Source organism: Equus caballus, chromosome 7, assembly GCF_041296265.1.
Source record: "Equus caballus isolate H_3958 breed thoroughbred chromosome 7, TB-T2T, whole genome shotgun sequence".
NCBI lineage: Eukaryota > Metazoa > Chordata > Mammalia > Perissodactyla > Equidae > Equus > Equus caballus.
Window position 1 is genome coordinate 62076985 of NC_091690.1, and position 24392 is coordinate 62101376.

At 35.0% G+C, this 24392-nt stretch overlaps 1 protein-coding gene across 34 annotated transcripts in view; it reads left to right on the forward strand.

Moving 5' to 3' along the window:
* The window catches only part of PICALM (phosphatidylinositol binding clathrin assembly protein), a 103554-nt gene that overhangs the window by 21237 nt on the left and 57925 nt on the right, over positions 1-24392 (forward strand). For all 34 annotated transcript variants that reach the window (XM_070274217.1, XM_070274220.1, XM_070274221.1 and 31 more), the window contains exons 2-4: positions 11962-12104; positions 15687-15762; positions 19178-19280. In XM_070274217.1, coding sequence (XP_070130318.1) covers positions 11985-12104; positions 15687-15762; positions 19178-19280 — 299 coding nt within the window. In that variant the 5' untranslated portion in view covers positions 11962-11984. The remainder of the gene's footprint in view (positions 1-11961; positions 12105-15686; positions 15763-19177; positions 19281-24392) is intronic.

Sequence of the window (24392 nt, forward strand, 5' to 3'; positions counted from 1 at the left end):
TTCTAATGACCTGAATTGAAGACCAGACACAGAAGCATATCCCTCTCAGCACCATGACAATTGCAGCCAAAGTGAAAAGTTTGTTTGTGACATTGAAAGAAAAGGCTGGACCTGGCTACAATGTTGAACTTACTCCTAGCTCTGGTGGTTTAACCAATTCAAGAGTGATTATTCATTGCGTAATATGAAAGTGAGTGGTGAGCCTGTGAGTGCTGATGTGAAGGCAGCTGAAGAATTTTTGGAAACTCTAGATAAGCTGATTGTGGAGGAAAATTACTTGCCAGAGCAAATATTCAATATGAATGAAACCTCCCTATTCTAGGAACAGACGCCTGAAAGCATTCATTCATAAGGAGGCCTAAGTCAATGCCAGCTTTCAAGGCTTTTAAGGACAGGGTAACAGTCTTGCTTGGGGGCAGTATTGCAGCTATAAATTGAAACTCTTGTGATCTGGCACAGTGAGAACCCCAGGGCCTTCAAGCATACCACTAAGCACATACTGCCAGTATATTACAGGAGCAAGAAGTAGTCATAGATGACCCAGCTCCTCTTCGAAGATGCCCCCCCTGAGTTGATCTGCCAGCATAATGGAGAAGTACTGTTTGGAGTATAACATACCTTTCAAGATTTTGCTTATTGTTGATAATGCTCCCAGATGTCCTCCTCTTATTGGGGATCTTTATCCCAATATCAAAGCAGTGTTTCTCCCTCCAAATACCATGTCTTTGATCCAACAATGGATCAAGGAGTTATTGCAGCTTCTAAAGCCTACTACCTTAGGAGGACCTTTGTCCAGGCTATTGCTGCAATTGAAGAAGACACTGATGGAATTCTGGAAGGATTACAACATCTGTGACTGCATCAAGAGCCTTGCTTGGGCTTGACATGATGTCACCAAGGAGTATATGAATGGCATCTGGAAGAAGACACTCAACAAGTTTGTCCATGACTTCAGAAGATTTGCCGAGGATGAGGAGGTTGCAAAAATCAACAAAGCTGTGGTTGAGATGACAAACAGCTTTAACCTGGATGTGGATGAGTATGACATTGAGCAGCTCTAAGAGGTAATTCCTGAGGAATTGACTAATGAAGAGTTGTCGGAACTGGAACAGGAACGCATAGCTAAGGAAGAGGTAAGAGAAACGGAAACTGCAGGAGAAGAAGAAGAAGAACCATCCCCAAGAAAATTCACAGTGAAGAGTTTAGCAGAAACTTCTGCAGACCTCAACAAGTTCCTTAAAAGGTTTGAAAACATGGACCCTAACACCAAAAGGTTTTCATTAACAGAGAGGAATGTTCTTGGTGCATTATCTGCTTACATGCAAATCTGTGATGACAAAAAGAAACAAATGAAGCAAACCACCATGGACATATTTCTGAAAAGAGTGACATCAATAAGAGCCTCAGGCAGGTCCTTAAGGAGGTATTCCAGAAGAGGACATTGTTATAGGAGATGACAGCTGCATGTGTGTTACTGCCTCTCAAGACCTTCTAGTGGGACAAGATGTGGAGATGGAAGACAGTGATGTTGATGAGTCTGACCCTGTGTCGTCCTAGGCTAATGTTTGTGTTTCTGTCTCAGTTTTTAACGTAAAAGCTTAAAAAGTATAAAAAAAAATAGAAAAAAGTTATAGAATAGGATAAAGAAAATGTTTTTGTACAACTGTACAGTGTATTTGTGTTTTAAACTGTTATTACAAAGGAGTCAAAAAGTTAAAAAAATTAAAAAGTTTATGACCTAAAAATGTTACAGTAAGCTAAGGGTAATTTATTATTGAAGAAAGAAAAAAATATTTTTATAAATTTAGTGTAGCCTAAGTGTACAGTATTTATAAAGTCTCCAGTAGTGTATGGTAATGCCCTAGGCCTTTGCATTTAGTCACCACCCACTCACTGATTCACCCAGAGCAACTTCCAGTCCTGCACACTCCATTCACGGTAAGTGCCCTATACAGGTGTACCATTTTTTATCTTTTATATCATATTTTTACTGTACTTGTCTATGTTTAGATATGTTTAGATACACAAATATTTACCTTTGTGTTACAGTTGCTTACAGTGTTCAGTATAGTAATATGATGTACAAATTTGCAGCCTAGGAGCAATAGGCTGTACCCTATAGCCTAGATGTATAGTAGGCTAAACCATCTAGGTTTGTATAAGTACACTCTGATGTTTGCACAACGATGAAATTGCCTAGTGACACATTTTTCAGAACATATCCTTGTCATTAAGTGATGACTGTACATTGTCTTAGAAATTTAAGGGACTCTTCAGATATCCATCCACATATAGAATGTGGATTTTGGAAATATGTGATATTATCTACCTAAATATAGATAGATACTTGCATGAAAGAATCAACTGTTTTTATTCTTAGTCTTTTATTATTAATGTTATTGTAGTTGGTAACTTAGAAGCAGGGGAATGAAATTATCAGTTTTTTTTTTTAACGCTGAGAAATAGGCAAACATGGATGGTATGGAATTTTATAAGAACAGTTGTATGGTTATGAAAGGTGTGAGGATGGAGATGTTTTTTGTTGAAGTACTCCTAGTGATTATTTCTTCTTGTAGAAACTTAAAGGCTTAAGTGTAAACTTATTAGGAAAATGATTGACTTTATTTTATGGTGATTAATTGCTCACGTTTTCCACTTATAGAGCCTTATTTCCAAATTTAAAGCCATGTAGGCAGGGTATTATTTGGTGCTTACTGTTCCTGGCTACATGTGTCTTTACTGTTTACAGCGGGTTGAAAAAATTTTTCAGAAATGACTTTCACTTGTTACTCAGTGGTTTAGAAGGGTCTCTTGATGGCTCCTTGCCACAGGTCTGGCAGTTAATGAACTATAGAGGATGACTGGTGTGTAGTTTTGACTCACTTAAGGTAAACAGATTGCTTTGATTTAGTTGTGCAGTGTGTGAATGAATAAGATTCCCACTGTCTCTACTTACTGTCTACATAAAACTAAAGGCTTTGCAGAATCAACAAGAGAAGATTGTGTTCAACATGACTTGTTTGACAAGGGTGAAACAGACATGTGTGGTGTAGAATGAATGGGATGTCTCCATACTTCCCCACTATGGGGAAGATGGTAGTTCATCATGGTGGTCAGTTTCATAGGCCTCCAGGCCACTGCTGACACACTGCCATTGTTACTGTAATTTTCAAAAGTCTCTTTATCCCAGACTCCTGATTATCATGTATAAATAGCAACCTCCCCGAAACACTTGCCCCATCTTTCTTAAGGGCTAAGAAACTCTTAGCACTTAGCACCATTGGACATATATTTGTTCATTTGTTTACTGATTGTCTTTCTCCACTGGTACGTAAACTTCTTGATGGCAGGAACTTTGTCCATTATTGTGTATTTCTAACTCTTAAGACTTACTTGGCATAGTATAGCATGCAGTGAATATTATAGAAGAAAAGGAATTTCTGTTTGTTCATCCTGAGGTTTGCAAAGCTGTGGGAAGATGGATTATAAAGATTCTCTTGTTCTAATTGCATCAGGAACGTGAATGGTGTTTTCTGGGTGAGGTAGACTCTGGCAGAGGCTAACCGCAATCCATTAGTCTCTTTGACTAGGCAGAATTTAAGTTGTTAAGAGAAGCCATGAAAATTCTTTTGGATTCCTACTTTTTAGTTATGGGCTTGGCTGTTAGAGAATAACATTAACCTACCTCTGGGAAGGACTTTTTGCCTGTTATTCTCTCTTCTCCCCCCTGGGTTTTACGAGTGGAGAAATGGGCTTTCGTTTCATCTGTAAATATTTATGCCATCATATCAACCCATGTACAAGGCACCATGTTGCACATTGTGGAAGATATAAGAAAACAGAAGATTCTTGAATTTATTTATTTATTTATTTTTTAAAGATTTTATTTTTTTCATTTTTCTCCCCAAAGCCCCCTAGTACATAGTTGTATATTCTTCGTTGTGGGTCCTCCTAGTTGTGGCATGTGGGACGCTGCCTCAGCGTGGTTTGATGAGCAGTGCCATGTCCGCACCCAGGATTCGAACCGATGAAACACTGGGCCGCCTGCAGCGGAGCGCGCGAACTTAACCACTCGGCCACGGGGCCAGCCCCCTGATTCTTGAATTTATTTTAATAAAGTAAAGAATAAGTCTTGATTGCTTAAAACAAAAATGGGACGGTCAGGCTACAGTTCAGATTATACTCCTGTTTTTTAAGCGTGAGATATTTTTTGGACATAGAGGTGAAAATTTCTAATATCTTGAACGCCTCAGAAAACTTCAGATTGATTTTCAGAGAAGAAATTTGATAATCATTTGCATAGAGGTTTTTGTTGAAGTTAGGAGATTAAATGATTTTCTCAGGGTGAAAAAAATAGAACCAGAGATTAATGTTAAGAAGTACTTAACACCAAAGTGCTTGGGGTGAGGGGACAAAATGGATAGAATGGAAGGATGTTTGTGTTTTAGGAATGCTGGGGAAGAACCAGAAAAGAGCACTCATAGAGAGAAAAATGCAAATACACCAGGAGTAGGTGGTGGTAGTGTATTAATTCCTTAGCTACATGTAGACTTTTATTAGGTCAGTTATAACTAGGGTGACATATAATTTATATTCCAAACTGGGTCACTTTTGAGAGTGAAAGGGTATGCTATCTGAATGGAGCACTGGGACAACAGGTGTAAACCAGGACTGTTCCAGGAAAACCAGGACACTTGATCACCCCCTACTAGTAACATACTTCTCTCCAGACTTAGTCCCAGTTCCTTTAAACCTCTCCAGATAATTTCTTTTCCTTTAGAGTACTCTGATCTGCACTAGAGCCCCTCAAGCATTAGTTCCTTTTTCCTGGTCCTATTGAAATGAAAGAATTCTTTTCATTTTTTCTGCCTCCCCTCCCCCTGGACTGTTTGGTTTACACCATTGGTGGAGGTAAGTACAGTAATTACAATGCATTGTTAGTTGACATTCTAATTTGCTTAAGAAATCAGGTTTTGTGTGTTTCTGATCCAGTATTAGATTGTTTTTGAGTATCCTGGTTGTATCTAATGAACTATTAGTAAGTTCTTAGCATGTAATATATAAAAAGAGAATTTATTTGTAAATTTACGTGATATTTAATATGTTTTCTTTCCTACAGGTAGGATTGTAATTCTGAAACCTCACATCTTCAAAGAAGGGAAATAGGGCACCTTGTGTTTATACCATCAAAATGTTATTTTTTTATATTGGAGCACTGTAATGATTTCATTTTGTTTTACTATTCAGTTTAATAAACTTTTTAATTCTTATATTAAGTGATACATTTTTATTATATTTAAATAACTTTTTATCCTCTTAAATTTTCTGGTAAATTAAAATTAACATAGAAGTAATAGTTACTTTTGAGGTAGTGCTTACCAAAATACGGTTCTCCTCACCCCTAAGATCCTTATTTTGAATCTGGGATGGGACTAGGGTGTCTGAGTTTGGAAATCACCATTTTGGAGTACTACAATGGACTCCGAAACAATCTCAAAATTAAGTAGTTTGTTTTATAGATAAGCCTGAACCTCTCTCTTCTTGCCAGATCCTATTGTAGTCTGCCATCCAGTGGTAGGAATTCAGAATACACCAGAACACCAAGGAGAAACTCTAGGTTTTCAGAGTTTTTTATATTAAGAATGCTTACATAGTAGGCTAAAACGTTTTGATAATAGGAAAAAAGAAGAACAACCCTTTCACTTGAAAACATAAGTCAGTGACAGTGAATTCTGAGAGTATTCCAAGAGTGTGTGTTTTTCTATAGAGCATTTTCATAACTTAAACTTTCTTCTGCTCTTGTTCTAAGATTTTATGTGTTTATAAGAGATTTGTGGGTGAAGAGGCAAATGCATAAATAATAGATAATTTTAAGAGACAGTAGGTTGGGCTGATTTGGAAAAGATTCTTTGTGTGTTGATGAAAATTTTAGGGCAATTACATAATGATTCCATTAACTAAAACAATTCCTTTTGCACTTTTAAAATTAAAGTATGGACAATTCAGCAAACTTGCTTTGTGTTCAGCTATGACCTAAGAGGCTAAATTTCAGCTAGATATTAATGTAGAGTACCTTAGGGGTAGCTTTGTTTACCTAGCTCCATCTGAATTCTTTCTTCTTTTAGGTATTCCCTCTTTAGTTCCACTTTTTTTTCTGCTACAGATAAGAAAGAGGTCAGTCCTTTCTTGTTGCTTTTTGAAGTGTTCTGAAGACACTCACCATTTGAGAATTGTGTGGTATATCCCTAGGAATACTTCCTAAATCTATGTTATTTTTTATTTTATGAGAAAGATTGTCCCTGAGCTAACATCTGTTACCAATCTTCCTCTTTTTGCTTAGGAAGATTGTCCCTAAGCTAACATTTGTGCCAGTCTTTCTCTATTTTATCTGTGGGATGCCACCACAGCATGGCTTGATGAACAATGTAAAGGTCTACACCCAGGATCTGAACTCGTGAACCCTGGGCCACCAAAGTGGAGCACATGAACTCAACCAGTACTCCACTGGGCCAGCCTTGTCATTTTTTTTTTAATACTTTGAATGCCCCCTTCTCTCCTCTTTCAGATTAACTCAATCCTTGTTACTTGTACTGAGCATTGTATTCTGAGAGTCTTTTCCCAGTTTTTACCTTAACATCCAATTAGTGTGTTGATTAGATTTATTTCTTAAGGTATAAATCAGTTTGTGAAGACTTTTTTTTGGATTAATTCTAATGGAAATTATGTAAAAGTATAATATGTTTCTTACAGAGAACCCCACAAACTTTAAAGATACAATTGTAACAGTTACATCTTAATTTGGAACATAATTTGTGACACCTTACACAAAAATTCAATGGAGTAACATAGAAGACTGTTCATCCTCTTTCTCAGACATTTGACACTTGGGACAAGGGCAGATGTGCCTCTGTGTGTGTATTTCATTTGGCTTAAGACTGATTTCAACTTGCATGTTTTCTAAATGCTTTAAAATTTTTGCTAAATGAAAAAAATGTTGCTGATACTTTATATCAACAAATTAGAAACTATTTTCTTATTCTCTGATTACTGTTTCTTGGTGAATATTTGTTCCTCTTATTTGTACTCCTACCCAGGAAAAATTTCAGAGGTCTGATCAGTGAAGCAACAATTGATGAACCACTTAATTTGCCTTCCAAATTGAATATAGCTTCAATTTTCTAGATGATTGAAGAAATCAGTCTTTGTTACTAAAATCAGTTCTGAAGGCAATTGCAAAAAGAGTATCTTTTGATGTAACGTTTTTGAAAGAGATAGTAGCATTTGGCTAAATGATTATGATGTATTGTGGTTTTTAAAAAAAACTAATAGTTGTTTTTAGCCAAGCTCATTTATTAGAAAATCTACTTTGGTATCAGCATAATTTTGATATAGCCTAGTGTGAGTGTCTGTTTAGATGGAAACTCGACGTCTCGACATTCTGCTGATGGTGCCTGCCACTGGCTGGGTTGCCTGACTTGCTGTAGAAGTGAACCATAAGTGCTCTGAGTTTCTAAAGTTGGTGAACTCTGCCTAGGCAAGTCTATACAGGCTTGTGGCTGATGAATGAAGCCATCGGGTAACTGGTTACTTGTAAATTATTTTTACTTGGCTGAACATTTTCCCCTGAATGTGAAAATGCTGTTTTGCATTTCACTACTTTTCTTACTGTTTTTGTTTTAAATTAGAAGTTTAAGATTCACGTTAAATTGGCTATTTGGGTATCCACTTGGTATATGTGTCCAAGTACCCTTATCTTTTATGAAAAATTAATTCTATTCATAAATCTTCTCACTTAGTAGTGAGCTCCTGTGCTCTTATTACCTATGGCCAAGTGCCTTACTTGTGTTAATACAATTAACATTTACTTTATCTACCCGAGACATTGTTTGTTGGGGGAAGCGGGGCATATTAAATAATAAAAGTGAGAGCATTTTTTTTCTATAGTAGGGAGTGGTTCCTTCCACTGTCTCTTTGGAAAAATGCTCTTCATTTCCATGGTAGGCCTGTTTTCTTCCTGCCCTTAAATACAAGAAATCCTCATGAATTCTCACCTATACCTAAAGCAAAGAACCTATATGCCATGTAGTAGTTATTTTTTTGAGTGTGAGGTTTAGAAATTGTTAATAATGTAACATTCAAGAAGGTATTTCAGTTTTTATATTCTTAAGGTAAATAACTAAAAGAAAATACAACATGTGTTTCTACTTTGGAACCCTTTTGCTTGGTAAAGGAAATTTAGTACCAAGTTTGTGCTTTTTAAAGAAATGAGGTCTCCTGAATTGAGAATGGGAAAAGCAATAGCCATCAAGATTTCTGTGATATGCTTGACTTTTGTTTGGAACGAGTTGCTTTTGGTTAATCAGAGGTGGGGAAAACATTTTCCTTCCTGAGTTATTGGAGCTCAGACTTGGAAGCATTTTCAAGTTACTACTGGAGTAGAAACATTGTATACAGGAAAAACTACTGTGTGGTGAAGATGACTGGTCAACTTCAATTACTATAGGGAGGTATATTTTGCAGAGTTTCTGTAACTATTCAGTATTTTTTCCTCCAAGTGATATTTGTATAACTTTGGCTTTGCATTTGGTCTACTTTGGGTTCATAATCTCTTCATAATCTCTACTCTGGATTCATGATCTCAGCATGAATTCTTATTTCATTTTACCTATTATATGTACAGTGTTATATTTTAGCCTCTGGAGTTATCCTTCAGTTTTTATTTGATCATTTCTAAAGCATGCTAGAGTTTTCATAAACATTACAATAGACAAGCACTATAAAAGATCCCTTTTAAGTTTAAATTTGAGAATTTTCACATGTAATGGGGTCTGATTTGTATTTCAACCTTTTGGGAATAGCAAGTTTTGCAAATACTTATGGATTGTTATTTGGTCTATGTAAAAAACACTCTTTTGGATGCTTTTTAAAAAGTCATGTTAAGACTGTGCATATGCATACTAAAATAAATTTATTTATTCAAAAAGTATGAGTGACCACTGTATGCGAGGCACTATTCTAGGCCTTTGGGGATATAGCAGGGTACAAAACAGAGCCCTGCCCACATGGAACTTAGGTTTAATTGGGAGAGAAAGACGTTAAACAAATAAGGTGTTAGGTGATGATAAGTGTTTTGGAGAGAAATAAAGCAGAGTAAGGGTAGTGAGGGTTTGGAGGTAGAGGAGTGCCTTAAGCCTTTGTTAATTTTTATGAACACTCAGAGACGTTCATCTGATAAGGTGACATTTAAGCAAAGATCTATGGGAATAAAGCAGGGGAGCAAGGAGTGTAGATTCTAGGAGAAGAGTATTCTAGGCAGAGGGAACAGCAAGTGCTGAGCACCTGAGGTATGAGTACTTACTTGTGAGAGGCATTGCAAAGGAGGTGTCAGTATAACTGAAGCAATGGGATGCAGAGGGGAGAGCTGATCACAAAGGGAATATGGCATGGATAGAATGTACCTATTCTAATATTATATATAAAATACTATAGTTGGTGAAACTGACATCTATACCTTTGGCTTCATTTAAGATCTGAGTTTCTGACAAATCTAGCAATTTACTTACCTTCGCGATGAAGAGTGTGCAAATTGCTAACAAAAATGTTTGCAGACTCCTTTTAAGGTCTCTCAGTCCAGTAGAAGAGAATGATTTGGAAGCAAATAATTATAGTGTAGAATAACTCTGGAATTTAGAATTATATGTCAGCTTTAGTAATTGTGTGGAGGGTACCTTAGTTTGTGAGGGGAAAACTTCATTCGTTTTGAAGAATGGGCAAGAGACCTCAAATGAGGTGTTAGAAGTGAAGAGGCCAGTCAGTCCAGCATTTCTTAGTGGGGACAATTTTGGGTGGGGCAGTTTTTAACTGTGGAGTGCTGATTGTGCATTGCAATTGTGCATTGCAGGACCGTTACTCATCCTTAACATTAAATGCCAGTAAAACCCTTCTGAGAGCCTGATAATCTCCCTCCCCAATTTCCAAGTGCTCCCAGAAATGGTTATCCCCTGGTTAAGAAATAAATAGGACCTGAATTCTAGCTTTGACAGTGATAGTGGAATGGAGAGAAGGTGGAATTGCTGGAGGTTTAGGAGACTTGGTTACTGATTGGCTCTAGGTCGTGTATATAAACACACACATAAAGGAGCACCTTTGGGGCAATATCATAGCGAGAAGTTTTGTGACAGGTTCAATTTTGAAAACGAAAAAAGTAAGATTCTGAAGAGTGAAATGATTATTGATAACTGTGAGGAAGTAACTATTACATTTAAGAACTGAATAGTTTATCAAGACAGTTTCTGGAAGGACATAGAAAAACATAGATGTATAAAGATAAATAGAGTAAAAAAAAAGAAGCTAGGACTATAACTTCTATTTATAATTAAGTTCAGAGGTTGACCACTGTGCTTGAAGTTTTAAAGGATGTAAAATGAGCAAAACATAGATAGGCCTTGCCCTCACTAGATTTTATTTTGAGAGGCAGAGAAAACTTAGCTTTGGGAATAAGGCAAATACAATATATTCAGTGCCATAGGATAGGTAGAAAGTGTACTATTCAAGAAGATTCAGAGAAGGCAGAGATCAAATTCTATTTTTTACTATCAGAAATTGAATCATACCCAAGTTGAATGTACTATTTAATTTTTGTTGCAAGTAGTCTGAATTGTGAAAGTCTTGTGTCATTCTCCTGTTCCATGGGCTGTGTCCAACTGTTTGTGCTTTGTTCTTTAAGCATTGTTGGCCAGGGTGACTGCTTATCTAAAATGCTCTTGCTTATCAAATGTTACTTTGTATAATGATTGGACCTAATAGATATTTTTGAAAGATGGTAAGCAGATAAGTGGTCATAGTTACATTGATGTTTCTTGCTAGCAATCAAGGCCAAAGTTAGGTCACTTGAATTCACATGTAATCATTATGCACTGAAGATTAAAAGTCAACAAACTGCTAGTGAGTCATGAATAACTTTAATTTTTTTTCCCTTTGTGGTAGTTGTAACTGGGATATTTATACATTTTGTTTTACATGCTTTAAAAAAACTAATTTCTTGATCTTCCTCTCTATTAATTCTCTAAATCGGATCATATTTTGTATTTTCTTCATTGAATTTGCCAGTAATATATCTTAAAAAGATTGGAGGTGAAACTCTGAGATCTATTAAGAGCTTTTTTTTCAGTTTTGGTGCTGAAACAATTGTATATTACACTGTTTTATAGTAATGCTTTCCAGTTTGAAATATAAAATTGAAACTTACATTGTTTTAACTGTTTTCAGAGTAATATTGAGTAGAGTTCTTGAATCATTTCTTATTTGGAAATCCATGGAATAAGAACTTCATTTTCAGTTTTGTTTGTCAGTGTTAGCTAGTTGATATCAATTCATATCTGAGCTAGCTCAGAACTGAAGGGAGAGAAGCATGAGAATTATTTTCTATTAACAAACTGAGATCCTACGCACTCACGAACCACGTATCTGCTCTGTTGTCTTGCAGTTAGTACAAGCACAGCATTCTAGGGAGGATGTTAATAAAAGAAGTTTGACCTTCAGTTTGTTCATGCTTCCATATGTATGATTTTATTTTCGAAGTTTGTTGAAAAGATAGGGATGAATAATACTGATATTGCAACTCTGAAAGTTTATGGATAGTAAGAGAACTGAAAAGTTCCTCGGTACCTTGAAACAATTTCTTTTGAGATAAATAAAATACTTGAGGGTGAATTACTTCGTGAGGGAGTTTGATTTGCTTTTTGGTATTTTTGATCATTTATGTGATCCTAATCAATACTCTGTTTACCTTTCAGGTAGATCATAGTGGTCTCAATTGTTCTCATGAGAAATTTTTAACTTCTCCAAAAGTATCTATTGTAGCCGTACTCTGTTAGATCTTTTCCCTGTTGTATGCAAATCTGGCATTAACAACAAATTAAAGCCAGAGAGTAAACTAATACTTTTCTTTTCCTATTGCAGACTTGATTCAGTGCACAAATGAAATGAATGTGAACATCCCACAGTTGGCAGACAGTTTATTTGAAAGAACTACTAACAGTAGTTGGGTGGTGGTCTTCAAATCTCTCATTACAACTCATCATTTGATGGTGTATGGAAATGAGGTAAGCAGAATGTTTGGTTAACAAGTATATGGGTGTGTTGACTGATTATTCAGCTTGCTTCTCCCACTGAAACCTCAGGAATGGCTTCAACAACTGAATATATTAATATAGGTAAAAAGGGCAAGATGCCTAAGCAGAAATATATTTGTAGACCTTGCAGTTTGAGGAAAGATGACTTGTAGGCCAGAAATCAGAAAGCGAGTCACTGCACAGAGGACTTTACTAATGGGATCAAGAAGCAAAGATTAATGCCTAGAGGTGGGTTCTATAAGCAGCACTGATCTTTGCAGGCCTTGTTTGTCTATATCCATTTGCTTTTTTTATTAGAGCCCAATCAGATTTCTGTCTGATCTCATATAGTTGACTGTGGAAGCACTTTGCCTAGTTCAAGGCTGTGATATTGAGGACTAAGATGGCATTTTGCTGAGAGGGACCGATTGAAGAATACCTTCTTCAGCAGAGAGGTGTGTCTGAAGTCTTCGTTGCCCAAAAGGGGAACAAATAAGACGTGTAAGCTTTTGCAGTTTACTGTTTAGAGGGAATCATCTTGTTTTCCATGATAGACTAGCAACTAATATTTGAGTTCTCACCTTATATGATTTCCTCAGCCCAGTATACTTACTTGTAAAATTATGTTAAAAGAACATTTGAATGGAAACTAGGTGAATCTACATTGGTGTATGCCTTAGAAAAATGCTGCCCACTGCGCTGGGAGATAGCTCTTATAGAAATGGGGAGGGACTTTAGTCATTGGTATTAGACTGCTGAGCATAATGACTTTCTGACATCCATCGCTTTACTCATTATTTTGGGTTTTTCAGTCATGAGACTCTGTTGTCATCTTTGACAGATACCAGTAGAGTGTCATTAAAGTTCAGAATTAAAACAGAAATTTAACCACAACTTTATCATTGTAACAGATCTGTTTGCACATTTTGGTGTTCCCGTCTAGTCCTTGTCCAAAAGTATTTTTTATAGCTATAATCATAATCCGGATAAAATATTATATTTAGTTTTTTAATATAATGTCACACCATAAGCATTTCCATGTTCTGTATTCTTTATATTTATTTTCTTAGCTGTTCCCCTTGCTGGAAGTTTAGTTTTCTGATTATTCACTGTTAGAGCACCACATTGATGATTTTATTTGTAGTTTGTAAGTTTCAAAGATTATTTCCAGAAGTATTATCTGAAATCAGATTACTTTAGGACATAACGTTACATGTTACTCAGTTACTTTCTAATTCATTGTAACCAGTGTACAGTCATTACAAATGTTTGGATATGCTAGCTTCAGTGTAACTTGAAGCATTTTGATCTTAACTAGGATAATAGTTTCTACTTTTATCAGGACTGTGTTTACTTAAGATCATCATCATTCATTCGAAAGAATTTCAGGCTTATATGTATTTTTCACCTTCATTAAAATTTAATGTAGTTTATTCTTTAAAAAGAAAAAGCCACAAATATAACCAACCTACAGTGCTAGATAAAGAGGTAAACTATCAGTGGTAGCTTTCAGAAGTTGTAAATAAGGTGATAATACTGGAAGCAAAACCTTGATAAAAGCAAAGAAACACAAAGTTGACTGTCATTCCTTACTCTTGACTGACAGGAGGAAAAACATAGCATTTCAGTGTGGTTTTTAGATAAACTCATGTTTAATTTTCCTTAAGCAGCTAAGATAAATCTGACACTCTGCTCATTTTTTGTGCTAGTTTCTGCAACCCTCAGGTTTTCACATTGGCAGGTGTTATTAGTCTGTGAGAGAGTATGCCTAGGATTTCACTCCGCTGTGGTGATGGGAATACCATAGAACAGTGGTTTTCAAAGAGGCAAGGGAGGAGACTGATCCCCTTCCCCTAAGGAGACATTTGTCACAACTGAAGGGGATGCTCCTGGTGCCTAGAAGCAGAGATGCTTCTAAATATCTTATAATGCACAGGACAGGCCCCACAACAAAGAATTATCCAAGCTTAATGAAAATCATAGAGTCTAATGTTGTCTTAGATATTTTAACACTTTTTTTGAAACAGGTTTTTCTATAGGATAAATGATGAAAAATGAGTCTTTGATTTACAAATTGTTTTTCAAAATCCTGGTTTGTTAGTGAGGTGTGATCTCAGATGAACAAGATTGAGTCAGGGTATTGATGGTGTACTTCCTAATTGATAGTAACCTGTGCATACATTTAAAAAAATTCTAAGCAGTGGTGAAATTAAAGGGAGTTTCTTTAAAGATCTGTTTTAGTTGTTGCATGTAAAGGGAAGTGAAGGTAGTGTTCTATGGTAAGCACTTTGGAGAGCATTTTGACAGTATTTTGAGAAGATGAACTTTTACATACATGCTGACTCAGCAATTCAACCTTAAGTATATATCATGACAAACTCTTGTATGTTTGCACATGGAGACTATGTACACAGATGTCAATGAAACATTGTTAATAATAGTGAAATTGGAAAGAACTTAAATATCCATAAAGAAATGGATACATAATGATATAGTAGTTCATTGAAATACTAGAGTAGTTCATTGAAATACTAGAATATCATTTAAAATGAATGAAGTAGATGTACATAAATTAACTTGATAATTCTTGGGGAAAAAAATTAAGTATGTTGGCAAAGAAGTGCACTGTGATATTTCTGTAAATTTAAAATAGAAAACAAAATTATGTACAGTTTTAAGATACTTATATATGTAGTAAAATTGTAAAAACCAGTTTGAGAGTGATATATACTTACTTCAGAAAAGTAAGTGCCTGTTGGGGGGGGGGGCATGGGATTTAAGATGTGTGTCTTCAATATAGTCTGTAATATTTTGATTCTATAAGAAGATCTAAAGTGAATATGGTAATATGTTTAATCCGGACAGTGGGTAAGAGGATGTCTATACTAGCATTCTCTTGTATGATTACAAGTATTTTGTTTTAAAAAAAAAATAAAGTCATGAAAATTTGGGTCACCAGGTAACTATTTAAAGATGCCGCCTAAGTAGCTGCAGCCCAAATATGCTGCAATAAAGGCAGAATTACAAGTTCCAGTTTAAAAGTGCCTATTTCCTTTTATTTTTTATTTATTGATTTATTTTTTTGGTGAGGAAGATTCACTCTGAGCTAATGTCTGTTACCAATCTTCCTCTTTTTTGCTTGAGGAAGGTTAGCCTTGAGCTAACATCTATGCCAGCCTTCATTTATTTTGTATGTAGGTTGCCACCTTAGCATGCCTTGATGAGTGGTGCAGGTCCACACCCAGGATCCAAACCTGTGAACCCCAGGTCGCTGAAGCCAAGTGTGCTGGACTTAACCACTCCCCCATGGGCCAGCCCCCTGTTTGGTTTTATTTTGACTTTAATAACATAGATGTGGACATTAGGCTTTAATACATTCTTGTATGAGGCTAGTGAAAAAAATGTCATATGTTTTTAGGTTTGGTAACTAGTTAATAGGACGACTGAGGATGAGAAATTTAAATAGATAAGCTTAGTGGAATGTGTTAAATGCAAGTTTTCCTCCTAATTCTCAAATCAGAGTTTGTTAGATGGCAGTACCTTGATGTAATTATTTGTTTGTTTGTTTTCCAGCGTTTTATTCAGTATTTGGCTTCAAGAAACACGTTGTTTAACTTAAGCAATTTTTTGGATAAAAGTGGATTGCAAGGTAAAGACAACTTATTCATTATAGAAAATCAAGAGTGACCCCATGTGATAATTACTGCAGAGTTGAACTCTGTCTTTTAGAACATGTGCTGTAGAAGAAGCTTGTATTTTAGTGAAGGTTGTAGGGAAGAAAAACTGTCTTTTAATGTGAAGATTATGATTGACTTAATTATTTGACACCCAAAGCTCTTTGAGAAGCGGTATAGGGTAGTGGTTTGAGAACATGGATAGAATTGGACTGCCTGGGTTTGAATCCCAGCTCTACCACTTACCAGGTGCATGAAACTGAGCAACTTTCTTCACCTCCAGCTCTTCACGTTCACCTCTGCATCTGTAAAATCAAGAATAATGATAGCACCAGCCTTATAAGGTTGTCATGAGGCTTAACCTAGTTAATAAATGTAAATGCTTAGAACAATGCCTGGCACACAGGAAATGCTATTTAAGTATCCTCTTTCATTGTTATTATTGTTATTATTTTTTTATCTTTTATTCCAAGAAATGTAGTTGGGAATATAATTCATTTTAGTAGCAAAGGTAAGTACAGTGTGTTAATTAGATGAATTGCTTATTGATACTCACACCTGTTATTTTATTTATTTTACTTTTTTTTTTTTTAAAGATTTTATTTTTCCTTTTTCTCCCCAAAGCCCCCCGGTACATAGTTGTATATTCTTCATTGTGGGTCCTTCTAGTTGTGGCATGTGGGATGCCGCCTCAGCGTGGTTTGATGAGCAGTGCCATGTCCACACCCAGGATTCGAACCAACGAAACACTGGGCCGCCTGCAGCGGAGCACAGGAACTTAACCACTCGGCCACGGGGCCAGCCCCCTATTTATTTTACTTTTAATTTGGTAACTTAAAATTGCCATAATCTACTGTTGTAGTCCTCCAAGCATATTCTATCTTAATGGAATCTGTTGTACTTAGTTCCAGAACTAGATCGTTAGCATTACAGAATGTCAACTCTAGGAACAACTTTATAAAGGACGTACCAAATGACTTGGGAATATTCAACAGTAAGGCTCAGTCTGCGAAATGTCTTTAGAGAAGGTGAGATTTGTGCTAGGCTTTAAAAGATGGATGAGAACATGAGTTGGCTTAAGCACAGGTACACAGGTTCATGGATGTGAAAGAACATGGGGTGTTTAAGATTTATAGAGCGAATGAGTGCAGATAGAATGTATGGATGATGTATTGGAGAACAGGTAGTGTCAGATAGCCCTCAAGAAGCTGTTTGGGGCCAAAATCAGGCACAGAAGATTTTGATAGAGTTGGGATTTTATAATGTACTGAAAAGCCATCAAAGTTTTTTGAGTTGAAGGAGGAGGGGAGAGGGAGTGTGTGTTATAAAGAAAGCGTCATAGCTCAGTGCAGGTTGGATTAGAGTGGATAAAGTCTTAAGGACGTTGAAACTGTTCTGGGCTTTTTCTGGTCATCTAGTGGAGAGTTAAGGAGGGCCTGAATTATGGCTCTTGTGGAGATAAAATCAATGGAATTTAGTGATTAGCTGTGTTTGGGTTAGGGACTGTCCAGTTCAGTACTTGTTTGCTTTTGGTGGATGGAAGTATTAATTAGAATGAATTGAATTCCCTATCTTCCAGAGATTTTGGAAGACCAGTAATCTATACATAGGACCAAATGTTACAGGATTGATCTTACTTTAATGAGAGATACAGTGTTCTAAGTATTTAAGACAAGAAAATTAAACCGTGGAATCCTTTTTTCAAATAAAAGCTAGAAGCTAGATGTATATAACAGATAAAACTGAAGCTGCTTTGTTTGCAGGGCATGGAAGGAATTGCCTGCTCATCTTTTTATTTCTGTTCCCCCCTTATTCAGTTCATTTGAACTAAGAATCTGTGGAAACAATATGCAAACCACTAGTCCAGAACAGAATATATGCATATATCTGAGTTTTATTGTCTTATTAGCTACTCATTTTCTACTTTGTTAAGAGCTTCTAATAATAAGGTTTTAAGACTTTTCATTCCATTTATGTAGAGAACAGTTTTTAGGCCTTTTATTTAAAGCTCATATTATAAAGAGAATATAAAGATAAGCCTGAAACAGTAATTAAAAGCATATAATTCAATGGTGTTTTTGAGAAGTAATTTTCATTGCTGATGTGTTTTGTTGGATAGAGTCTCATAGATTTTATTAATTATATACTGGGCATTATAGTAGATGTATATAAATATAAATAAGTTTCTAGTCTAGTGAGTTAGATGGACGTTGTATATAATAGCTATGAGCTGTACTTGGAGTAAGAATAATATGGAAGCACAAGAGTTCAGGGAGAGTTTCAGAGAGTGAGCCTTGAAGGATGAGAGAGATTTCCTCCATCAGAGAGGGTGGAGTAGAGTGGATTAGAAGGAACTATATGAATTAAAGAGCTGAGGAATGGGAGTATGTAATACCTTATGAAATCCACTAGTAGCTATGAGAATATATGAGGGCAGTGATTTTTTTTTCCACTTTGTTCACTGATTTTTCTCCAGTGGCATTTAGCAGGCACTCAAGAAATATTTGCTAAATAAATGAATTGGTGGTGATGTTAAATCCTGTCACTTTACTTTTTTTTTTTTTTTGGTTGTTTTACTGTTATCTTTTTAAATTAGCAGAGATCATCAAGTGAAGTTAAATGTGTTAGAAAAGATGAGCCAATATAAAATGGACCTGCTTTTCAATGAGAGGCAAAAATTTGTAGACTTCCTTGAGCCAGGCAATAACTACAATACAAATTTTTTTTTGTTTTATAACATTGATTAGATTTTATGTCACTGACGTTTTCCAGTCTCATGATTGTGATAAAACAAAACCTTAGAATGATTTAGGTATTCGTTTAGAAAGTTTTATTGAAGACATACATATAATTGTTTTTTGTTATGCCTTAAACTTATATATTGCCCTTCCTTTCATTGTACCATGAAATAGTTTTCTCTACTTTTTTTAAGGTTGGCATACATAAGTTGTGGTTGTTCTATATAATATACAACTAAAGATTTCATAAGTATGAAAATTATAAATTTGCTTAATGATTTGAGGTGTGGGGTTGTGGTTCCACGGGGTGTTAAATTTGAGTTGTGAGATTAATAAGTAGTATAAGAGAGGATATTTTCCAAGTTCCTGATAAATAAAAGATAGGAATGTGGATGAGGAGTAATACATAATTAATAATTTAGGTGAAATTCTAAGGGAGAAGGTTTTTCAAAGCCACATATGACATATGTGACTTAAAAATGTGAAGTCTTAGAGATTTTAATGTGATAGTATTCATTAGTCATTTAATTTATATCACTAAATTCAGTTGGGATATCAAGACGTTATGGCCATTGGATGGAATAAGTTGGTTTTCCAAGCAAATTGGGATTTTAATAATTTGTGAAAACTTTTTCTATTTCTTTTCTTGCAGGATATGACATGTCTACATTTATTAGGCGGTATAGTAGATATCTAAATGAAAAAGCAGTTTCATACAGACAAGTTGCATTTGATTTCACAAAAGTGAAAAGAGGGTGAGTTAAGCTTTTTTTTTTTCTTGACATCTAATGGAATTCCGTATTTTAAAATGTAAACTATAGAAGTTATTAGATTATGATTTATGGAATTTTAGGCCAGTTTTAAAAGACAAACTTCATTTTTCTTTGAAGAAGTACATCAGATACTTTTTGCACTAGGATGTTTTAAAGTTTTTAAAGATTTTATAACAGCTTTATTGAGATGGAGTTCACACAACATAAAATTAACCGTTTTAAAGTATACAGTTAAGTGGTTTTAGTATATTCACAGAGTTGTGCAACATCACTACTATCTCATTCTAAAACATTTCATTAGTCCAGAAAGAAACCCCAAATTTATTAGCAATCACTTCGCATTTCCCTTTTCCACCAGACCCTGGCAACCACAAATCTGCTTTCTGTCTCTATGGATTTGCCTATTCTGGACATTTCATATAAATGAAATGATACAGTATGTGCCCTTTTGTGTCTGGCTTCTTTCACTTAGCATAATGTATTCAAGTTGTAGCATTCTTGTTGTAGCATTTATCAGTACTTCATTTCTTTTTATGGCTGAATAATATTCTGTTGTATGAATCATACTACATTTTGTTTATTTATCAGTTGATGGACATTTGAGTGGTTTCTGATTGTGGCTGTTAGGAATAATCCTGCAATGAACATTTGTGTACAAGTTTTTGTGTCGATTATCTTTTCTCTTGGGTACAAACCTAGGAGTAGAATTGCTGAGCCATATGTAACTCTTAATGTTTAGCTTTTTGAGGAACTGCCAAACCATTTTTCAAAGCAGTTGAACCATTTTACATTCTCACCAGCAAGGTATATGGACTCCCAGTTCCTTCACTTTCTTGTCAATACTTATTACTTTCTGTTTTTTTTTTAATTATAGCCATACTAGTAGGTATGAAATGGTTTATCATTATGGTTTTGGTTTTCATTTCCCATATGGTGAATAATATTGAGTGTCTTTTTATGTGCTAATTGACCATTTGTATATTTTCTTTGGAAGAATGTCTGTTCAAATCCTTTGCTTGTTTTTTAATTCGGTTGTCTTTTTATTGTTGAGTTGCAAGAGATTTTTTTATGTATTTAAGACACCAGTCCCTCATCATACAAGTGATTTGCAAATATTTTCTCTCCTCCTGTGGCTTCTCTTTGTACTTGCTTGATGATATCCTTTGAAGAATGAAAGTTTTTAATTTTGATGTTTTTTTTTCTTTAGTTGCTTGCACTTTTGGCATCATGTTTGAGAAAACATTACTTAATCCAAGGTCAAAAAGATTTGCTCCTACATTTTTTCTAAGAGATTTGTAGTTTTAGCTCTTACATTTAGGTTTTTGATCCATTTTTAATTAATTTTCGTATATGTTATGAGGTATGGGTCCAAATTCATTGTTTTGTATGTGAATATCTGGTTGTCCCAGCACCATTTGTTGAAAAGACTCTTCTTTTCTGAGTGAATGGTCATGGCACTTGGTTGAAAATAAATTGACCATAAGTTTAAAGGTTTATTTCTGGACTCCCAATTCTGTTCTGTTAATCTATGTCTGTCCTCGTGCTAGTACCACACTGTCTTGATTACCGTTGCATTATACTAAGTTTTGAAATTGAGAAGTGTGAGTTCTCCAACTCTCTTATTTTTCAAGATTGTTTTGGCTATTCTAGGTCCCTTGTATTTCCATAAGAATTTTAGGATGAGCTTATCAATTTCTGCAGAAAAGGCAACTGGGATTTTGATAGGGATTGCATTGAGTCTGTAGATCAGTTTGGGGAGCATTGCAATATTAATACACTGTTTCCAATCCATAAACATGGAGTGTCTTTCTGTTAATCATCTTTAATTTCTTTCAGTGGCTGTCTCGTGTTTAAGGTTCTTTTTAATGTTTGATGCAGAAGATGAATTTATTTTTTGCTATGCCCTGAAGGCAGTCACACATCACTTAACCACAGGGATATGTTAGGAGAAAGGCATCGTTTGGCTATTTTGTCATTATGTGAACATCATAGAGTTCTTACACAAACATGGACGGTATAATCTGCTACATATCTAAGCTGTATGGTACTAATCTTGTGCGACCACTGTCGTATATGGAGTCTGTCATTGGCTGAAACGTCCTTATGCAACTCATGACTGTAACAGTCTTCTTGGCACAAGAACTAATCACATGAATGATACAGTCAGTACTTCTATATCTGATAAAGCCTGGTATATGGATTTTTCTTAGGATATATGATGAGACCTCAGGAAAAAGCCACTAAAGATATTCTTAAGGGGCATTGATGACCCTTGTAGCTATAAAGACCTGCCCTGAGAGGAATGTAGCTTCTGCAGAAATATTCTGGTGAATGTCTTTCTGAGTTTCCCTGCTGCTCAAAGATCCCAAAGATCTAAGCAATTAATATGTTCTTGTAAATTGTTCGCTTGAAATGTTAAATTACTAGACTGAAAAGGAAAATTTAATACAAATGTAGAAGTGTAACCTCTCAGTTATTCAAGAAATTTTAAAGCTGAACTTAAAATTTTCTCTGTCACTATTCCAAATTAATCAGGAAGTGATTAGTTTGGAACTTAGCAGAACTAAATTCCACAGATTTTGTTTCATATATTTGGCTACTTTGTAGAAGATTACAGTAGAGGAGTTCATCTTAGAAGTCTCATTCTTAACTTCAGTATCCTGTCGAATAAACCATTTTCTAGTTGGGCTTATATTAATTCTTCACTGTAAAGTATGTTCAGTAAAACTGATCTTCGAGATATTTCTAGATATCAGATTGATAGACTTTAAAAATATTGATTTTTCCCCCCCTAATCTGAAGGGCCAAGTTTGAGATTGATGAGTGTTGCTGCATTTCTATATTTAATAGAGCAAACTTTATTATTTGGATGAGAATAGTCCTTGATTATGCACAATATAATTAGTATTGATTTAAAGGAAATTACTGTTATTTAATGCTGAGGAAAAGGAAAGCAAATCAAGGAGTAATTGAGTGGAACCAAGAAGAAGCAAAAAATTGACGTTGTAAACATAAGGTGCATATGTATGTATCCAATTATATAAATAAGAAAGAAAAAATGTAGGACATAGGGTGTAAGCTGAGGGCCTGATGGCAATTAAAATTTATTATATGAATGCAGAAACCTCAGTAGACTGTTTTGTTTGGAGGGAGACCTGTGTAGTAAATAGTAAAGTTTTATTTATTAGGGAAATCATTTTTTATGTTTATAAAAGTAATAAACTTAAAAATAATTCAGACAGCATAGCAACCTAACTTGTAGGAAATGTTAACGTTTTGATGTATCTAATGTCTTTTCTGTGTGTAAATAGAAATAAATATGTAGATGAAGGCATATAGAAAATTACATAGAAGTTGGATCACATTATTTGAAGACTGCTTTTCTCCCCTACTATATTTCTTAGACATTTTTGATATCTGTACACATATATTCATCTCATTCTTTTGAATGGCTATAGAATTATGTTCTAGATGTACATAGGATTTATTCCTATTTTTTATCTTACAAAAGCAATGTATTGACCATCCTTTTACATGTGGTTGCATTCTTAAGTGAAGTTTCCTATAGAATAAATTCTTAGACTTGACAGGTCGAAGGACATATATACATTTAACATTTTAATAGAAAACACCAAATTGCCCTTTATAAAAATTGTAACAAATTATTGAATTAAATATAGTTATAAATAACTTTCACTGTATTCATCCATCCTCGTGAAAATATGTATCTCATTAGGTAGGTGTTCATTTTATTTTATATTGGTTGATTGAATAATTCAGTAGATGGTGACATTGAGCCTTTCTCTCTTTTAAAATGCCATTTGTGCTTTGTTAATTACCTTTCAGTGTCCTTTGCCCACTTCTCTATTGTTTTTTTTATTCTTTTCTATTGTGTTGAATAGTGTTAAGAGCTGACCTTTAGTCATATAAATCTAGTAGGTTTAGTCAGATAAATTCTAGCTTCATTCCATTAGATGAAGGACTAGATACTAAGATACTAAGATACTTCAGCCAGCTTGCTAACTTTTAAAAAATAACTTTATTTTGAAGTAATTTCATTTCCAGAAATGTTGCAAGAATAATGTAGATAACTCCTATACACTTTACTCAGATTCAACAGTTTTTAGCATTTTTATCACATTTGTTTAATTATTCTGTGTGTGTGTATACTTTTTTCTGAACCATTTGAGAGTAGATTACATACCTCATGCCTTTTTATAGTTTATATTCCTTAATACTTTAGTGCATATTTCCTAAGAACAAGGATCTTTTATTACATATCCATCAGCTTGCTAACTTTTTTCACATAGTGGCACACAAACTGATACTATGTCTAACAGGAGAGTGATTAAATGGAGAAGACTACTTGAGGCTGAAGTGTTAGGGATTAATGTGTTGGCATACGTAAACCCATTTGTACCATAGTAGAATGCTGTGGCGGAATTGGGAAACCTCGACTTAGAATGTGAGTTATTTTATCTGTAAAATGTAAAATGATGATGTTAATAGTACTTAGATAAGGATTAGGATTGTTGTGAGAAGTAAATGAAATATTGTATGTAATGCTTACCACATGACAAGCGCTCTAACAGTAAGCTTTCTGTGTATGAGGAAATAAATTGTCATGGGTTACAAATATTTTTTCCTTTTTGTTTTTCTAAGAATTATTAAGGGTTTTAAAATCTTAAGTGGGGGCCGGCCCGGTGGCACAGCAGTTAAGTGTGCACGTTTCATTTCGGCGGCCCGGGGTTCACCAGTTCAGATCCCGGGTGCAGACATGGCACCGCTTGGCAAGCCATGCTGTGGTAGGCGTCCCACATAGAAAGTAGACGAAGATGGGCACAGATGTTATCAGGGCCAGTCTTCCTCAGCAAAAAGAGGAGGATTGGCAGCAGATGTTAGCTCGGGGCTAATCTTCCTCAAAAAAAATAAAAACAAAAATAATCTTATGTGGCACATCAAAATTGTTATCCTTACTTTTTTGACTTTTGTCTTTTAAGCAAACTCAGTGAACTTTTCTACCCCAAAATGATCAATTACCTATTCATTTTTTCATTGGATATATTTATGGATTCAGTATTTTATATTTAAATC